This window comes from Tursiops truncatus, chromosome 20 (assembly GCF_011762595.2).
Source record: "Tursiops truncatus isolate mTurTru1 chromosome 20, mTurTru1.mat.Y, whole genome shotgun sequence".
NCBI classification, from domain to species: domain Eukaryota; kingdom Metazoa; phylum Chordata; class Mammalia; order Artiodactyla; family Delphinidae; genus Tursiops; species Tursiops truncatus.
This window is the reverse complement of record NC_047053.1, coordinates 39,319,563-39,337,036: the sequence shown is the minus strand read 5'-3', so window position 1 is coordinate 39,337,036 and position 17,474 is coordinate 39,319,563. Positions and strand designations below refer to the sequence as shown.

The 17,474-nt window shown below is 55.0% G+C and overlaps 3 protein-coding genes across 4 annotated transcripts in view; all 3 read right to left on the bottom strand.

Moving 5' to 3' along the window:
- Nucleotides 1-516: 516 nt before the first annotated feature.
- HSD17B1 (hydroxysteroid 17-beta dehydrogenase 1) lies at nucleotides 517-2,981 on the bottom strand. 2 transcript variants are annotated; one of them, XM_073798378.1, is made up of 6 exons: nucleotides 2,389-2,981; nucleotides 2,112-2,279; nucleotides 1,788-1,967; nucleotides 1,527-1,620; nucleotides 882-1,059; nucleotides 517-694 (listed from the first exon to the last, which is right to left on the bottom strand). In XM_073798378.1, the coding sequence occupies exons 1-6, from the start codon at nucleotides 2,483-2,485 to the stop codon at nucleotides 584-586; spliced, it is 828 nt and encodes a 275-aa protein (XP_073654479.1). In that variant the 5' UTR covers nucleotides 2,486-2,981; the 3' UTR covers nucleotides 517-583. The 2 variants fall into 2 exon arrangements, with proteins under 2 accessions (XP_073654479.1, XP_019794896.1); XM_019939337.3 differs by having other exon boundaries at nucleotides 519-792; nucleotides 2,389-2,979.
- Nucleotides 2,982-4,719: 1,738 nt separating this feature from the next.
- NAGLU (N-acetyl-alpha-glucosaminidase) lies at nucleotides 4,720-12,271 on the bottom strand. Its single transcript, XM_004319143.4, has 6 exons — nucleotides 11,338-12,271; nucleotides 10,332-10,479; nucleotides 8,928-9,074; nucleotides 8,657-8,742; nucleotides 7,384-7,640; nucleotides 4,720-6,378 (listed from the first exon to the last, which is right to left on the bottom strand). The coding sequence occupies exons 1-6, from the start codon at nucleotides 11,721-11,723 to the stop codon at nucleotides 5,168-5,170; spliced, it is 2,235 nt and encodes a 744-aa protein (XP_004319191.3). The 5' UTR covers nucleotides 11,724-12,271; the 3' UTR covers nucleotides 4,720-5,167.
- A 144-nt stretch (nucleotides 12,272-12,415) lies between these two features.
- ATP6V0A1 (ATPase H+ transporting V0 subunit a1) overlaps nucleotides 12,416-17,474 on the bottom strand; it is an 85,589-nt gene continuing 80,530 nt past the window's right edge. The window contains exon 21 of the mRNA XM_033847237.2: nucleotides 12,416-12,440. Within this exon, the coding sequence (XP_033703128.1) occupies nucleotide 12,440 (1 nt within the window). The 3' untranslated portion in view covers nucleotides 12,416-12,439. The remainder of the gene's footprint in view (nucleotides 12,441-17,474) is intronic.

Genomic DNA, 17,474 nt, shown 5'->3' with positions numbered 1-17,474 from the left:
TAGCCTTGTTTCTTCCTTACTATCTGGCTTCCACATGGGAACACAATCACAATAGTAATACCCCTAGTAGTAATAATAATAGGGCCTGCTATTAAGACTTCTATACCAGCACTTTTGGGCATTATCTCAATTAATTCTTATCACAATCCACGACATAGGTATTATACCCGTTTTGCGGGCACGAGAATGGACTCGGAGAGGGTAGGACGTTGCCTAAGGTCCCAGGACTCGTGGGAGCCAAGTCACAAGCCGACTGTCCCCGCACCCAAGTCCACCTAACTCCTACTGCTGCAGACACCCCTCGGGAATCCAGGGACCACTCTCCCTGCCCTGAGGCGCACTTGAGGCGTGACCTTGGACTAGCTCCTTCCCTTTCTGGACCTCGGTTTCCGTAGGTATAACCTGGGCTAACACCTTCTTTCCGGATCATCCACCCGTCGCGCGCGCCAGTGATCACACAGGTGCGGTGCAGTGAAAAGCCCCTTTTCATCCCCAGACCGCACAACCCGGGGCCGCAAAGGAGAGCGCGGGAGACAGCGGCGAACCAGGCCTTTATTTCGGGGCGGCAAGAGGAGCTCCGAGCTCAGGTGCCCCCGGTTCTCCGGCTCCAGCCTCCGCCCCGGCGCCGTCTGAGCCCTCGGCGGCCTGGTCGCCGAACACTGCTTGGTGCGCAGCAGCGACATAACTGCAGCCGCTGGGGTCGGAGAAGCGCAGCTGTATCAGGGGCAGGAAGCGCTCGGTGGTGAAGTAGCGCAGGGCCGGGCGCGGGGCGCGCAGCGCCTGGAGGAAGACCTGCAGCGGCGGGAGGAGGCGCGCTGGCCGGGGCTGGGCTGGGGAACCGGAGCGCTGCCCCCGCTCCCGCAGTCCGGCCCGGCGCTCACCTCGGTCACGTCCTCCGGGTCCTGCCCCGCCTCAAGAAAGATCTGCTCGGAGTGGCTCAGGTAGCGGGAGAAGAGGTCGCGGGTCTCGGCGTCCGCGCGGTCCAGCACCCCGCCCAGGCCGCCCTCCAGCTTCTCGGGGAAGGCGGTGTGCACCGGGCCGCACTCGATGAGACTCAAGCTGCCGGCGGGAGAGCGGCGGGTGGGCGGGGGCGAATGCGAGTCCGGGAGGGAGGGCCGGAGGGGGGCTGCGCCCGGCTGGCGGGCGCTTAGGGTAACCCGAGCATTTGAAAGAGGTTTACTGCCGGAAAAGAGCCCCCACGTCCCTTGGAGAGTGTGTGAGAGAGGCTCTGGCGTCATTATGCCACCCTGGCTGGGTCCCTTAACAGCTGTGTGACCTTGGGCCAGTCACCGAACCTCTCTGGGCCTGAGCTTCCCACTAACAATACCGACGCCTCACCAGCTAGGTCGGCAGGTGGCGTGAGAGGGCAGGTGCCAAACGCCCAGTACTGTGCCTGGCACACAACAAACGGGCGCCGCACTAAGGAGGGGCCAGGGAGAACGCCTGAGAGAGGTTCCAACAAAACAGGGTGCTGGGGTTCCCAAAGTCAGTGTTCAGAGGGTCCCGGGGGCGGGGCGGTGACTCACTGGACCCCGAAGGGCTGCAGCAGAATCGCCAGACTCTCGCACAAACCCTCGATTGCAAACTTGCTGGCGCAGTAAACGGCGTTGAAGGGAAGAGCTTGGAGGCGAGAGGAGGCTGCTGAGGTGCGTCGAGGAGGGGAGCCGCGGGGAGCGGGAGGGGCCCGGGGCAGGTTCACCAGGTCCCACCCCTTTTATTAGACCCCCGACTCTCCCGTTGAGCCCCGCCTCCTGCGCGCCTCTGCTTCTTCCCCGGCTTCCACTCACCCATCAAGCCTCCCACGCTCCCGGTCACCAATATGCGTCCCGAGCGTCGCCGCTTCATGTCCGGCAGGAAGGCCTGCAGCATCCGCACGGTACCGGTCAGGTTCACATCCAGCACGGAGCCCACGGCGCCCTCCTCGTGTGCCTCCAGCGGCCCCACCAGGCCCCGGCCTGCGTTACATACTGCGGGAAGAGAGCCCGAACTCCGCTCGCCTCATGCACGGCCCTCCTCCCCGCCTGTCCCCTCGTGCTCCCTGGGCCTCGGGACGTCTTGGTTTGGACACAGGGTGAGGAAGGCTCCTGCACTAGTTTTGCAGGGAGACTCACCCAGCACGTCCACGCGGCCCTCGGTCACGCGTGCCCGGGCAGCGGCTATGGAATCTGCGTCCGTCACATCCAGCTGCAACATCTCCAGGGAGCCGGGAGGGCACCCTCGGGACCGGGCGGCCTCCCAAAGTGGGCCCTGTGCCATCAGGTCCCTCAGCGTGGCGTACACTGGAGGTTCAGGGAGAGGACGAGGCTCTGAATTTCGGGCTTACAACCCTACCTAGGCCCCCTTGGACCAGGAAGGAGCTGGTCTCTCCACCCCAGTCCCCTCATGTACCTTTGAAGCCCTGGGATGGGTCGGACGCCAGGCGCAGGGCCAGGTGTAGGCCAATGCCGGAGGAACAGCCGGTGATGAGCACCACGGTGCGGTCCATGGCGCTGTGCTGTGTAGGGAGAGGCCCCGGGAATGCTGGGCGCTGGTCTCTGGGATGGATATCACCTGCTTCGCCCCGCCCCTGCCTGCGTGGGTCCCCACCCCTTGTTATGTCTGCAGCACAATCTCAAGGCTGAGACCTACTGTGGATCCCTGGCCTTCTCTCCCCAACCTACTCTAGGTCAAGGCAGAGATGAGGCTACCACTTAGAACACCCCTTCTTTAAGTTGCTAGTCAGAGGGAGGGTGAAGCTTTGCAAACAGGAGGTGTGGGCTCCCATGTGGGCACTGAGCGCCCCAGGCAGATCTTTGCCTGGCAAGCCTCTGTCCCACAGGGACAATTATAGTTGCCAAAGTTTGTTGCTGAGGGTGTGAAAGTAAATGTTTTGGAAGGGCGTTCTCAGTTCAAAGGTCAGGGGTTAGTTTAAAACTGAGGGGGGCTTCCCTGGTAGCGCAGTGGTTAAGAATCCGCCTGCCAATGCAGGGGACACAGGTTCGAGCCCTGGTCCGGGAAGATCCCACGTACCGCGGAGCAACTAAGGCCGTGAGCCACAGCTACTGAGCCTGCGTTCTAGAGCTCGCGTGCCACAACGACTGAGCCCAAGCGCCACAACTACTGAAGCCCGTGCGCCTAGAACCCATGCTCCGCAACAAGGGAAGCCACCGCAATGAGAAGCCCGTGCACTGCAACAAGGAGTAGCCCCCACTTGTGGCGTGCCGCAAACAAATTAATTAATTAATTTAAAAAAAGAATATTGGATAATTGGAGCTGAGCACTCAGGAACTCGATGGCTGCCAGGCTCTTGGTTTTAATGCATGCTACCTGCAAAGTAAGACAAGCTTTTGCTAACTGGACATACTTCTCAGTAACTGAAGGAATGGAGCGAATACTAAATGTTTCCCCTGGGGAGGTGTCCTGTCTCTTCAGGGAAACATGGTCAGTATTCTGTAAAGTTACCCTGGCCTAAATGATTACTTGTTCTGACCAAGGTATTTATTAGGCTATTTTAAAGTCACAGCATCCAAAGAATGTCAAATAGTTCAGCTAGCCACAGAGTCTAAGATCCTGTATCTCCTGGCACTGTGGAAACACCACACCACTGAGCTAAGTGATTCCTTTTTTCAGTTTTTCAATATTTTATCAATATAAAACTACTGCCACATCCTTATACTTTCTTTTATGTCTTCTTCAACCTAGGAGAGACCTCAAATCTGAAAGTATTCTCTACTTCTCATCATTAGCAAATGTTTTAGCTTTCTAAATATTTGTATTTAACTCTTGTTTCTAGGGTTTTGTTTTTGCAGTTTAGAAACGTTTAGGAATATTAGGACTTTATCCCTTCTGCTTGATACAGCAGGGGTGGACTACTAGCCAGTCTAGCCTAAGAGAAAAGTGAAAAGATGCTTCACCGAGCACAGCGATTAACCCAATACAAGTTAGATTTAGAAGGAATGTTGTTTAAATTACCTCTTCTAGCCTGAATACATGAATTCTTTCAGATCAGGAAAGATTAGAAGAAGAAGCCTAAAAACTCTTAACAATGTGACTCTCAGTGGTAAATGACAATGAGAAGCAGCAGCAGATTATAGTTTGGTTTATGGGATGTGATGGACGTGCTATGATAGGAAACCTGAAATGATGGTTGAATTGGTAAAAAACACTGCATAAAATTTGCTGTAAGATATATAGAGACTTATTTTCTGTGCTAAAGTATTCTTTTTAAAAAACTTTTAATTTTATATTGGAGCATAGCTGATTAACAATGTTGTGATAGTTTCAGATGCACAGCAAAGCTACTCAGCCATATATATGCATGTATCTATTCTCCCTCAAACTTCCCTCCCATCCAGGCGGCCACATAACATTGAGCACAGTTCCCTGTGCTATATGGTAGGTCCTTGTTGGTTATTCATTTTAAATATAGCAGTGTTGTACTAAAGTATTCTTTTTTGTTGTTTTTTTCTTTTTTTGCAGTACGCAGGCCTCTCACTGTTGTGGCCTCTCCCGCTGCGGAGCGCAGGCTCCGGACGCGCAGGCTCAGCGGCCATGACTCACGGGCCCAGCAGCTCCGCAGCATGCGGGATCTTCCCAGACCGGGGCACGAACCCGCGTCCCCTGCATCGGCAGGCGGACTCTCAACCACTGCGCCACCAGGGAAGCCCTAAAGTATTCTTATAAGAAAAATAATTATTTGTAAAAAAGGTTTCCTGTGTCAAGTATTTGCACAATCAGAGCTGAATTGTAGATATTCTTGTAATATCTAGTTATTTTGAAAGATTTATATAATGAATTCTGGATATATGACCAACAAAACTGATGAAATGAAACAAACAAACAAAACACCCGAGGAAGCTGAGGTAAGGGGACAGGGAGGCCTGACCTGACCAGTGTCCATGCTATAGCCCTGAGTCCTCCCCGGCATCATGGCAGTGACATTCTGACACACAGGTCCAGGTGATTCATCAGTTTATTAAGTTGTATTAAAACAGTACTTTGATCCCACATTTGGGATAGTGGAGGAAGGCGGCTCGGCTCCCTCCAAACCTTCCATGCTTGATGCCATCAGCATGAATTCCTTCACCCAGGCCTGGGGAACTCCTGTGCTGCTTGCCTAGCCCCAGGCCCTGGGAACCTGCCCAGGCCTGGAATTTGGGGAAAACATGGCCCAAGGGTGCTTGATCTGTCACAGGGCGCCAGCCACCCACCGGGGGTAATATTTGAGGAAGAGCTTCTTGGCCAGGTCCACTGTGTCTCCTTGGGGCTGGCTAGGATACCTCTTTGTGCTGAGGACGAAGGTCTGTTCCAGCTGGAAGGCATTCTTGTCAAACTGGTGCTGTTGGAAGGGGATGCCTTGGACCAGGCTCTTAGCCAGGGTCTCCGTGAAGAGCCGCCAGCGGGGGGCGTAGTAGTCGGCCACCAGTCCCGCCAGCTGCTTGTTGGCGTAGTCTAGGATGTTGCCCTCTGGCCCCCACAGGGTCAGCTGGTAGCGGCTGTTCTGCTCATAGAAGCGGGCCTCAGTCTCACTGACGGCAGCCACCCGGGCCTGCTCCAGCCAGCTGCCCAGCAGGAAGTGGCTGTCACTAGCCAGCACCTTGTCCAGCGCGGGCAGGAGCTCATAGGCCAGGACGCCTCCTGCCCTCATCAGGGGAACCAGCTCCTTGTTCAGATAGGCGGTCCTCACCTTTTCGTAGTACAAGCTGACCAGCTCCTGGACTGCCTGGCGAGTGACATCCACCAGGTCGTAGCAGAAGGCCGGGCTGGAGGCCAGGGCGGGGGTGGCTGTCAGCAGCAGCCGCCACGCCTCCAGTACATCTGATCGGTTGTACCAGACGTCGGTAACCATCTGTAGGGACGGCCGCCTGACCAGCGGGCTGCGATTGTGTCCACTGCAGCCCTCGCCAGAGCAGTTGTAGACACTCCTGAGAAGCAGCCTCCACGCTGCCTCTGCGTCCCCATGGGAGACGCCGTACCGCCGGGCTGCAAAGCCCGTCACCCAGGCCCCCAGATCTGCCACTGGGCCCTTCCGCCAGCCCAGCTCAGCCATGAGGGCGTAGACCACCTCGTTCTGGCCGATGCCCTCAGGGGTCATGCCCGTGCCTACCATGGTGGAGTTGGGGAAGAGGCGGGCGGCTGTGGGGCCTCGGTTCACAGACTCCAGGGCCCCAAACAAGCCGTGGTTGCCCCCGAAGTTATGCAGCATGCACCAGATAAAGGGCTGGCCCTGGAAGGAGGCTGTGCGGACGTACACGGGCCGGCTCTCAGCAAACAGGTCCAGAACCAGGAGGCGGCCACGGGGCACGGCCCCCAGCACGGCCCCCACCTGGGCGGGCCCCCAGAACTCGGGCTGGTGCTGGAAGAGCCAGCCTTGGAGCAGCCATACGGCGTCAGGGTCCACTGTGGTGGGGCAGTGGGGACAGAAAAGAGGGTGGTAAGAGGAGAGGGGGCAGGAGAGCATTCACCCCATTGTACAGATGAGGAAACAGAGGTCCAGAGAAGTTAAATGACTCTATCACAGGACACTCCTTCCCCTGAAACCCACACCGCCCCGCCCCACCGCGGCCAGAAGGGCATTCCACAGCACGAGTCCTTCCCATCTCCTCCTCCTCCCACTGGGAGTGCCAGGGTATGCTGTAAAGCTTTACAGAGCATCAGAATTACCCAGAGGGCTGGGCCCCAGCCCCAGGCATTCTGATTCAGGAGGTAGGGGAGGTGCTGAGAATTTGCACATCTGACAGGCCCCAGGGTGATTCTGATGCTGCCGTCCCGGGTCACACCTGGAGCATTGCTGTGCAAAGCCTGAGCCAATATGCTCCTTTCTGGCTGACACAGAGGCCTCCCCAAGCCATTCCTGACCTGGCCCCTCTCTGCCCTTCCCCTGTAAGTGGCAGGAAGGAGAGCTGGGTTCACATTTGTGCATCTAGAAGGGCACCTACCAGCTTGGGGCGCATCCCCTAACCTCTGGCCTGTGTTACCTACTTCAGCATGGAGGTAGAGACCAAATAAAATATGTTCAATAGCTGGCACTTAACGACACTTTACTCTGGGCCAGGCGTTACTCTACTTATGAGGTAGCCCATTTTGCAGATGAAGCAGCTGAGGCACTGGGAGGCACTGGCGGGGAGGTGATTCATTGCAAGTCTCACAGGCAGGAAGAGTGGCAGTGCCTGCGTTGGAGCAGGATATCGGCTCCAGAGCTCACCTCTCAACCACAGTGTCATTAAATAAGATGATGTGTGTGTGTAGAAGTGCTTGGTAAACTGTAAAGTGCTGTGTGTCACAGTCAGGTGTTATTATTCCCAGTCCTGCCTCCCACCCCCCACTGACCTCTGCCACCCCCATCTCCCTGAGGGTCTCGGGGGGGGGGGGGTCTTCCCTTTCTGACCTCCCCTGGCACCGAACCTGCAATCATGGCCTGGTAGACAGCGGCGGTGGCTGCAGCCAGGTAGGAGGGCTCCGAGGACGGTGGCTGCATCTCGTTGAAAGTATCGGCCCCATAGATGTGATCCGTGCCAAACTCTTTGGTCAGCGCCCGCAGGAAGAGGCTCCCCACCATGGGGAATAGGGGGTCTTCCGGAGCCAGGAGGAAGGAGCAGGAGTACGAGCAGTTGAAATGTCCCCACCTGCCCATCTGGGTGATATTGGCCTGAGGGAACACCCTAGTTGGGGGTGTGTGTGTGTGTGTGTGTGTGTGTGAGACAGTTCAGACATTTACTGGAGGCTGACCAGTCGTCATCTCCAGCCTCACTAACTTCTGCAGTTCCTGGGTCGTTCTTGCCTCTGTGCCTTTGCACATACTGTGCCCTGTGCCTGGAGCCCTTTCCTCCTCCCTCCCCGCTTATGCATCTGGTTTCTCCTCGACATCCTTTAAGTTTCACCTGTCTGGAAAGCTTTTGCTGTCTCTCCCCCTCCCACTGGCTGAAACAAATGACATCACCTCTGCTCTGAGCCCTTGCTGCACCCTCCCTTCCCCAAGCAGAAGTGACCTTGACAGAGAATTGGGCCCACATATATCCCTGCCCTTATCACTGTATTGTATCCCCCTGGCAACGTATCTCCCGCTGGGGGCGGGGCCTCTGTGCACCTTTGTGGCTGCATCCCCAGGCCCCAGCACAGGGCCTGGTTGGGCAGCCCCGGATAGCCTGACAAACGTTGGCTGAACGTACGAATGAGGTTCCTGCTGTCCAGTTGGGGAGGCCAAGGAGTGGCCAGTGAGGCCGGCCACGCGTGCTGAGCGCTGACAGTGGTGGGAACCAGGTGCTCATGTGCATGAGGGAGGTGGTAACCAATGCTGGGGGCACCCCCTGCAAGGCTTCCTGAAGGAGGGGAGGTCTCAGCTGGGCCCTGAAGAATTTTGCCAGCCGCAGCAGAGGATGGGTGGGTAGCACAGAGGAACAGAGGGGCAGGAAGGACAGAGGAGACCAGTGCACCCCTACCATCACTAAGAGCTGCCGTTTGCTAAGACTACATGCCAAGTCATATATACATTTTATAAGTGAGGAAACTAAGGCACAGAGCAGTCACGGCATCTGTCCGAGGTCACGTGGCTAGTCAGTAACAGAGCCAGGAATCAAGCGCAGGCCTACATCTAGAGCTTATTTTTCTTTGACTCGTGCCTGGCAGGGGAATATAAATTCTCTCTCTGAGCTGAATGGAGGGTGAGGGGGGACCTCACCTTGTGAGAGCCTTGGGGACATGCCCTGCGAACGCTGGCAACACGGGGATCATGCCAAACGAGCGCATCCGGTCAAGGATCCGATGCTGCGAGGAACGGGAGGGGCGGCAGTGAGCACGGTCCCCCGAGGCGGGAGGCCCTCACTCTCTCGGGGCACACGGAGTCCCCACCATTCAGTTAAGGGCCCCGGGGTGGGCCAAACACCACCCCCAACCCCAGGCCTGTACCTGTCCAGCACCAATTCTGCTCCTTCCCTTCCCCATCCTTTTACCTGCAGGTAAACCTGTTTGAGGTGCCAGGAGGGGGGCAGGGGGCCACTCCAGGTGTGCAGGTTGCCCATGCGCCCCCAGGCCAGGAAGGCAGGACCAGTGAAGTACTCATCGATCTCTGTCTGGGTCAGGCCCAAGGCCAGATACACCTGAGGAGGAGGGAGAGCCCCACACTTGTAAATCATTTATCTCTATTCATTGATCCATTCACTCAACATACGCACGTTCATCTCTTCTCTGGGCTGCACCCTACGGTTACTAAGACAAAACCCGATCCCTGCCTGCGAGGAGCCCAAAGTCTGGAAGAAACAGATCCGTGACCAGGTGAGTTTGGGAATGTCACCCTTGTTGCATGGGTGAGGTGAGGCACAAAGGGGTTCTCCCCAAGATGTGGAAGGGGCCTTAGAAGGCTTCATGGAGCAAGGAGGGCTAGAAGGATGGGTGAGGGCAGCTCTGCAGGGAGCTTAAGCAGCCCCAGGTGTAGCCAGAGCGCTCAGGGCTCAGGTATGGAAGCTCCCAGGCCGGGCAAAGCCTGAAGGCAATGGGGAGCTCTTGAGTGCGTTAATAGTGGAAGGTCTCCACCAGATTTGCAATTCGGAAAGGACACTCTGGTGGAACTTGGAGAGTGAGGAGTCTTGCTTTGAAAGGAAAATGTTGCTTAGAGAGCTCTCTAAGCTCTCATGGCCGGGAGGCCATTAAGGCAGTGTAACTTTTCACGTCTCAGACTGGATGGAATCTGACCTTTTGATCTGATCAAGTTATCCAAAGAGCCTGCGAGAAATTCAAGATACTTATTGGACTCTTACCCTAAAATAACTCTCAATTCCTTATGAACAAATATTTTCCAGCTTACGTCAGAGTCAGTCACAATTCTCACGAGGCAATTTTTAACAATCTCATGGCTTAAAAAAAAAAAATTAGCCCCTCTTTTTCTTCCTCAGGACACTCTTTCAGGATTACCCGAGCCCGTGTCTCCCAAATTGCAGTCAGTAAAGACCCCAAATAAACTCTTCTTATTTGCAGCCTCCTGCATTATTTTTTGGTTGATGCTGTTCAGAGGCTCTGGCAGACTGGGGTCCAGGCAGAGGGGATGAGAGCCTGAACTGGGGTCATGGATAAGGATGGAGAAGACAAGGCAGATCAAGAGCTGCTAATGAGACAGAATCCACAGAGGCAGCTGACTGACCCACGTGAGGGTGGGGAGAGAGGGGAGGCCGGCTTCTTAGAGTGTTTACAGTAGGGTGCTGGGGTCCAGCCCTGGGTAAGTGCTCCTGTGTGTTTGTCTCAACCATGGAAGCTGGGAGGCTGGAGCCATCACTCCTGCTACCAACAGTCCTGGAGCCCTATTCTCTATGTGCCAGATACAGGGGGGGAGGCGGGATGCCTGGGGTATGGTGGGCACGCACCTGCTGCCAGATGGCCTCCTGGCCGCTCCAGGCCAGCGCCAGGTTGATGCCGTTCAGCGCCATCCAGTCAATCTCCTGCTCCCAACGGGCCCAGTCCCACCACACGAAGGAGTAGCTTTGTGTGCACACGTTCTGGTAATAGCGGTACCTGCAGGCAGGGGCGTGAGCTGGGGCGTGGCCCTGGAGGCAAAGATAATGTCCCTCACCGCTGAGGGTGAGGGTCCACAGCCTGGGGAAGAACTTGGAGGGCATCCCGGGCCTGGAACAGCTCTCCACACCACCCAGATCTAACCCAGAAAGACGTGGCTCCAGACGTGAGCTCTACTGCTTCACTCCAGGATCCACTCCAGGTGGAGTCTGAGCTTCCGAAGGTGCCCACCCACCTGCGCCCAGCACTCAGCTCCCTAGCCTCGCAGATATTTGGGAGAGCATATTCCGTTTTCATTCCTACTCTGTGTACAGCGTTTGAGTGCCATATGGCAAAGTTGGCCCCTGTCCTGAAGAGGGGGGAAATCCCTCTCCCCACAGTCTAATGGGGAGGCAGCTGTGTGAATGCATCGCCTCGGTGTAGTGGGGCAAACGCTAGAACAGAGGCCTGTGACAGGGCTGGGGGTCATTCCTCAGTAAGCATCTTCGAAGAGAGAGGTGGGGGAGGAAAGTAATGGCATTTACCGATCACCGATTATGCACCACAAATTCTACACCCCGCACCGTGCAAATCCTCACAATCAAAGCGGCACCACTGCACGGTAGATGACATTATTTCCATTTTTCAGATGAGCCAGCCGAGGCTCAGAGAGGCTAAGTGACTTGCTCAAAGATACAAGGCTTTTAGAATCAGACCTGGGGTCTGAAGCCAGGTCGTGCGACCCTAAGGCCAGTGCTTCCTGGCAGCCCGGCGCTGAGGGTGGGGAGGGGCGGGGACTTCAGCTTGGGCTGGCGCCCGGGTGGGTGGAAGCGGCAGGGAGCTGCAAGGGAGCCGAGGGGCGCGGTCCGGCCGCGGTACCTGTTGGGCGTGGCCTCGGTCAGTTCCTCCGGCACCACGGGCAGCGGCTGCGGCAAGCGCAGCTGAGAGCCCGACCAGGCCACGTGGCACCCACAGAAGTCGCGCAGGTAGTGGTGCAGCCCCGCGGCGGCGGCCACGCCCGTGGAGCCGAGCACCCGCACCCGCGTTCCGACGCCGCCGCCGCTCAGGCGGTAGGTGTCCAGGCCGGACTCGGCCGCCAGGGCGCGCTCCACCGACACAGAGAAGGAGGCCGCCGGCCCGGGTCCCAGAAGCCGGACCAGCAGCTCCCTCACGGCCGCCGCCTCCCGGGCCTCGTCCCCGGCCGAGCCCCCCGCCGCGGTCAGGAGCAGGAACCCCAGAGCCGCGGCCACCGCCACGGTCTCCATGGTCCACCGGTCTCAGCCTGCCGGGCACCAATGGGGACTCGGGACCAGGGGCGTGACGGCCGCGTCCAATCAGCTGAGGGCCTCAGGTCACGCGGAACTGAAGGTAAAGCACCGGCCGGCGGCTGAGAGACCAGCTTCCCGGTTCCACACCAGCTCCTGAGGGTGTTTTCTGATCACACGTGGTGCAAGAGCGCGTGACCCTGGTGACGTCAAAAGTCCGGGGCCGGATGTGACTCGTAGTCCTTCACAAATGCCTTCAGATACAGCGCGCTTTCACATGCAGATCACTTTCCTTCCGTCCATCCTACCACCCAATAAGTATTTGAAGTTGATTTTGTACCAGGCACTGCCACCCCTCTTCCGGGGAGACCTACAAACCAAGTACTTATATAAACAAAGATTTACATTATGCAGTTGACCCTTAAACTTTGCATGTGTGTTAGGAGGGCCGACCCTCTGGCAGCCAAAATATAACTTTACAGTCAGCCCTCCTGTATCCAGGGTACCGCATCCGCGGACCATGTAGTAGTGTAGCACGTATTTATGGAAAAAAAATTCCTGTATAAGTGGACCCGGCAGTTCAAACACGTGTTGTTCAGGGGTCCACTGTACTTGTGATGCTGTGTACGGTCCCCAGCCAAAGGCTTCCAAAAGGAAGTGACGTTTAATCCGAATTAAGTTGGGATTGTCCAGGAGAAGAGGGAGGGGAATACCATTCTGTGAAGAAAAAAATGCATATATGAAGACCCAGGAAGGGTAAAGAAAGAGCTGAGCAGATCTGAGGAACTAAAAGGTCAGGAAGCTGGAGGAGGGATGCACCGTGTGAGCCTGGACTGGCCATGGGGCGGGGCCTAGTGGGTGTGACCAGGGCTCTCATGTGATCTGTAAGCGGTAGCAGCAGCTGAACAGGATGGGAGTTATCTTCATTTTACATCCTGGGAAACTGAGGGCCAGAGATAGGAAGTGACTCTGCAAAGATCAGTGACCAGTAAGACAGCAGGTCTGGGACTAGAACCAGGAACTCTTAACTCTCAGATAAGTGTTTTTGCCACTATCCCCCAAGAGATGCAACTTTTCAGGCTGCTTACCAGCAGGGAGGGTTTGAGTGGGGCTGTGTGATGGCCAGGAGTGGTGGGCCCTTTGATGAAGACTGCACTTTCTAAAGGGATTCTGAGTCCTTTTGGAGGCAGGTGTAGATTTTTCCAGGTTGTCAGGCCTGAGTGCAGCTGCTTAGAGACAGGGAAGGGGTCAGAGAAGGGTTGCCAGAGCCTGGACTGAAAGAGTACATGGGAGTCCACTGAGCTTGCTCTGCCCCTCTGCCCCCTGCCCCCAGCTGCAGACTCAAGCTGCAGTGCCCCCTGCCTTGTTCCCAGCTCAGCAAGCAGCTAGTTCAGGAGGTGCAACCCTGTTCCACCTAGTTCCTAATATCAGAAGGCTCTCAGCCTTTCCCAGAGAGCAGCTCCTAGACCTGCCCAGAGAGATGGGTCCTCATGGAACTATAGCTTGTAGCCCCCCAGGCCTCTCTACACTCCCTCCAACACCCCCTTCCAAACACCTCTAGCTTCAGGTGAGATTTGTCAGACTCTCCTCCTCCCAGGACCTGTTTTACCAGCAATTTGGATCTTAGGGAACACATTGCTTGGGGGAATTGGGCTGCAGGTCCACCGTCAGGCTCAGGGTGCCTCTCTGTGGGGTCTGGATTCATCCAGAATGGCAGACGGATGCTGGCAGGGGCAGCAGGTTGGGGACACCATCCCGGGGGGTTGGTAGCACATTCACAGCCTGAGCTCATGGGTGCTTGGCAAGAGTGTCACCGATTACTCCAGGTGTGTCACACTGTCTTTCTCGTCTTCCCCACCAAGCTGGGAACTCTTTGAGGACAATAGGGGGGCTGGTTGAAGAAATTAAGTTGCATCAATAGGATGAAATACCAAGCATTTGCTAAAAAAAAATAGAAAAGTGAGGAAGATGTGTTGGTGCTGATTCGGAATGTTCTGCAAAGTGTACTTTTTAAAAAGAGGTCGGGGAATTCCCTGGTGGTCCAGTGGTTAAGACTCAGTGCTTTCTCTGCCGAGGGCCCGGGGTTCAATCCCTGGTCGGGGAACTAAGATCTCACAAGCCCACGGCCAAAAAAAAAAAAAAAAAAAAAAAAAATTAAAAAAGATGTCAAATCAGGGGCTTCCCTGGTGGCGCAGTGGTTGAGAATCTGCCTGCTAACGCAGGGGACATGGGTTCGAGCCCTGGTCTGGGAGGATCTCACATGACGCGGAGCAACTAGGCCCGTGAGACACAACTACTGAGCCTGCGCATCTGGAGCCTGTGCTCCGCAACAAGAGAGGCCGCGATAGTGAGAGGCCCGCGCACCGCGATGAAGAGCGGCCCCCCCCCCCCTGCTTGCCACAACTAGAGAAAGCCCTCGCACAGAAACGAAGACCCAACACAGCAAAAATAAATTAATTAATAAACTCCTACCCCCAACATCTTCTTTAAAAAAAAAAAAGAGATGTCAAATCACTGGGTAAAGTATGTCCCGTTTGTGTGTGTGTGTGTGTGTGTGTGTGTGTGTGTGTGTTTAAGGCTATGTAAATAGTGCTCGCTTTGGATAAGGTACTGGGACGCTGGAGCCAAAGACTTACTTTTATATTAGGGCCTTTTGTACTGTTTGATCCTTTTACCACGTGCTACATTTTATTACTTTTTCTCTCCGCTCCTATCTCATCTCTTTCGTTCCTGCCAGCCTCCCCTCTGTCTATGCACCCCAGAATCCCTCCAGATCCCTGTCCGTCTGCCCTGCCAATCCAGTTGCCTGCCTGTCACAGCCCTGCTAGGATCCCACCCATCTTACCTGGGGGGAGGAATGAGTCCTTCCCTGTCTGGCCACCAGGGAGCAGCCTACGCCTTGCCTTGGGTAGGCTGGAGAGGGAAGGGCAGGCAAACAGGCTCAGATCTGAGGGGAGCTCCAATGCCCTTTCCACCCAGGGCTCCTGGGTAGAAAGAGACACAATCCTGCCCAGGTCCCCAGTGAGGGACAGGAAAGGAGGGGTGGCGGTTCAGAAGGTGGTGATGGAATTGTCCCTATCTTTATAATACTGAGCAGGCCCAAAGTCACCCTCTTCACATTGGTTCTAGGATGGGAAGCATTCGCTGGTTGGGGGCACAGATTCACTAAGCAGATGCTGGGGTCCAGGGATTCCACAGAAGGGGATCAGGGTAAAGGCCAAGACTCTTAAAAATAGGAGCAATGGAGCCATCCTGTTCCCCACCCCCACCCCAGGGCTCCTGGGAATTCCCACACCCTCCAGGGCTCAGTTCCCAGTTGGTCCCATCTTTAGCTGGCTGGGCTGGAGGCAGCCCAAGGCCCTAGATCCTGGAAGCTCAGCTTAGCCAGTGACCCACTGGCCCAGGTCTTCTCATCCAGGCTAGGGGGGAATTTCTTCCCGGGCAGGTCCTAGTCCTCCCTCCCCTGCCCCATTTTATTGATCTATACCAGAAAGTTTACCAGTTTAAAGTGTACAACTCAACAGTTTTTTAGTATGGCCACAGAGTTGTGCAACTGTCACCATAATCTAATTTTACATTTCGTCATCCCCCAGAAGAAACCCTGCCCCCAACCCCATCCGGCAGCTGGTCCTAGGCAACCACCCATCTGCTTTCTGTCTCTACAGATATGCCCCTTCTAGACATTTCACAGAAATGGAATTATACGTTATGTGGCCTTGTGTCTGAGGTCCATTCTTGTTGCGGCGTGTATCAGCACGTCCTTCCTTCTTATTGTAGAATGATACCCATGGTATGGATATACTGCCTTTGTTTACCCATTCATCAGCTGATCAACATTTGGGTTGTTTCCATTTAGGGCTATTATGAATAATGCCACTACGAACACTTGTGCACAAGTTTGTGTGCACATTTTTTCATTTTTCTTGATATCTAGAAGTCAAATTGCTGGGTCCTAAGTTAATCCTACGTTTAACATTTTGAGAAACTGCCAGGCTGCTTTCCAAAGCTGCTGCACCATTTTACATTCCCACCAGCAGTGGACGGGGGTTCCAGTTTCTCCACATCCTTGTCAACACTTGTAAGCTTTTTTTTTTTTTTTTTTAATTTCTCTTTGGCTGCGTTGGGTCTTCGTTGCTGTGCACGGGTTGTGGTGCATGGGCTTCTCATTGTGGTGGCTTCTCTTGTTGCGGAGCACGGGCTCTAGGTGTGCGGGCTTCAGTAGCTGTGGCACACGGGCTCAGTAGTTGTGCCTCGTGGGCTCTAGAGCGCAGGCTCAGTAGTTGTGGTGCATGGGCTTAGTTGCTCTGTGGCATGTGGGATCTTCCCGGACCAGGGCTCAAACCCATGTCCCCTGCATTGGCAGGTGGATTCTTAACCACTGCACCACCAGGGAAGTCTCTACACTTGTAATTGTCTTTTTTAAATTATTGCCTTCTTAGTGGGTGTGATGTGGTGTCTCCTCGTGGTTTCGATTTGCATTTTCCTAATGACTAATGATGCTGCGTACCTTTTCATGGACTTATTGGCTATTCGTGTTTTCTTTGGAGAAATGCCTGTTCAAATCCTTTGTCCTTTTAAAAATTGAGGTATTTGTCTTTATTACTGAGTTGTAAAAGTTCTGTATATATTCCAGATACAAGTTCCTTATTAGATACATGCTTTGAAAATATTTTCTTCCAGTGTGAGGAGTGTCTTGATCCTGTCCTTCGAAGCACAAAAGTTTTTAATTTTGCTAAAACCCAACTTATCTTTTATCTTCTTTTTTATCACTCATGCTTCTGACGTCGTATCTAAAAACCACTGCCTAACCCAGGGTCAGGAAGATGTACTCCTATGATTTCCTCTGAGACTTCTCTTATGTTTAGGTCTACGATCCATTTTGAGTTAATTTTTGTATATAGCGGATAGCAGTCCAAATTTGTTTCCATGTGGGTACCCGGTTGTACTAACACCATCTGTTGAAGACTGTTTTTTCCCCAGTGAATTATCTTGGCCCCTGTGTGGAAAATCAGTCAACTATACATGTTAGGGTTTGTTTCTGAACTCTCAATTCTAGTCCATTGATTCCTAGTTATCTATCTGAGTCAGTAACAGAGAAGAGGTTAAAAGGGCTCATTTACCTGAATGTCCACCCTCAGCTTTTTGAGGAGTGGATGCTGGGTGTTGTACCCAGGGCTGCTCCAGGGAAGGTGGCCTGTCAGGGAGGAGAGGGTTTGAGGAGCATGGAATGAACAGGGTGTTCCTGCTCCTCCTGGAGCAGCAGTTGGTAGGCTGCTGTTCACATTCCTGGGCAGCCCCTGCCCTGGAGGCCCCAAGAGGGAGGAATGGAGAGGGAGGGCTGAGAAAGAATGTGGTCACCTTACATGGCAGTGAGGAGGGGGAGGCGCCCGCCCTGGCCCACCCCGCCTGCCAGGACAGCCCGTTGAGCTCTTGGGCTGCCTGCCTCAGCACCTCGAATTTTCCAGCTGCCCTCAGGAACCAACCCTACGCCGAGCCTCCGCCTACACCAAGGCCAGAGGCAATCAGGGCTCAAAATAGCCAGGCTGCTGAGCCTTGGAGAGCACGCTCACAGAAGAGGGAGAGGAGGGTGGGCAGGCGTCCAGGTCCCTGCTTGCCCTGGCTGTTTGCGTGTGGTGCAGAAAGCAGGACAGAGATGGGTCCCCAAGTCCCCCCCCCAACATGGGTAGTGTCTGAAAAGCTGCCTTGGCTCAGGGAGTGGGGCTCAGGGAGTGGGAAAGCCCTTGGGAAACC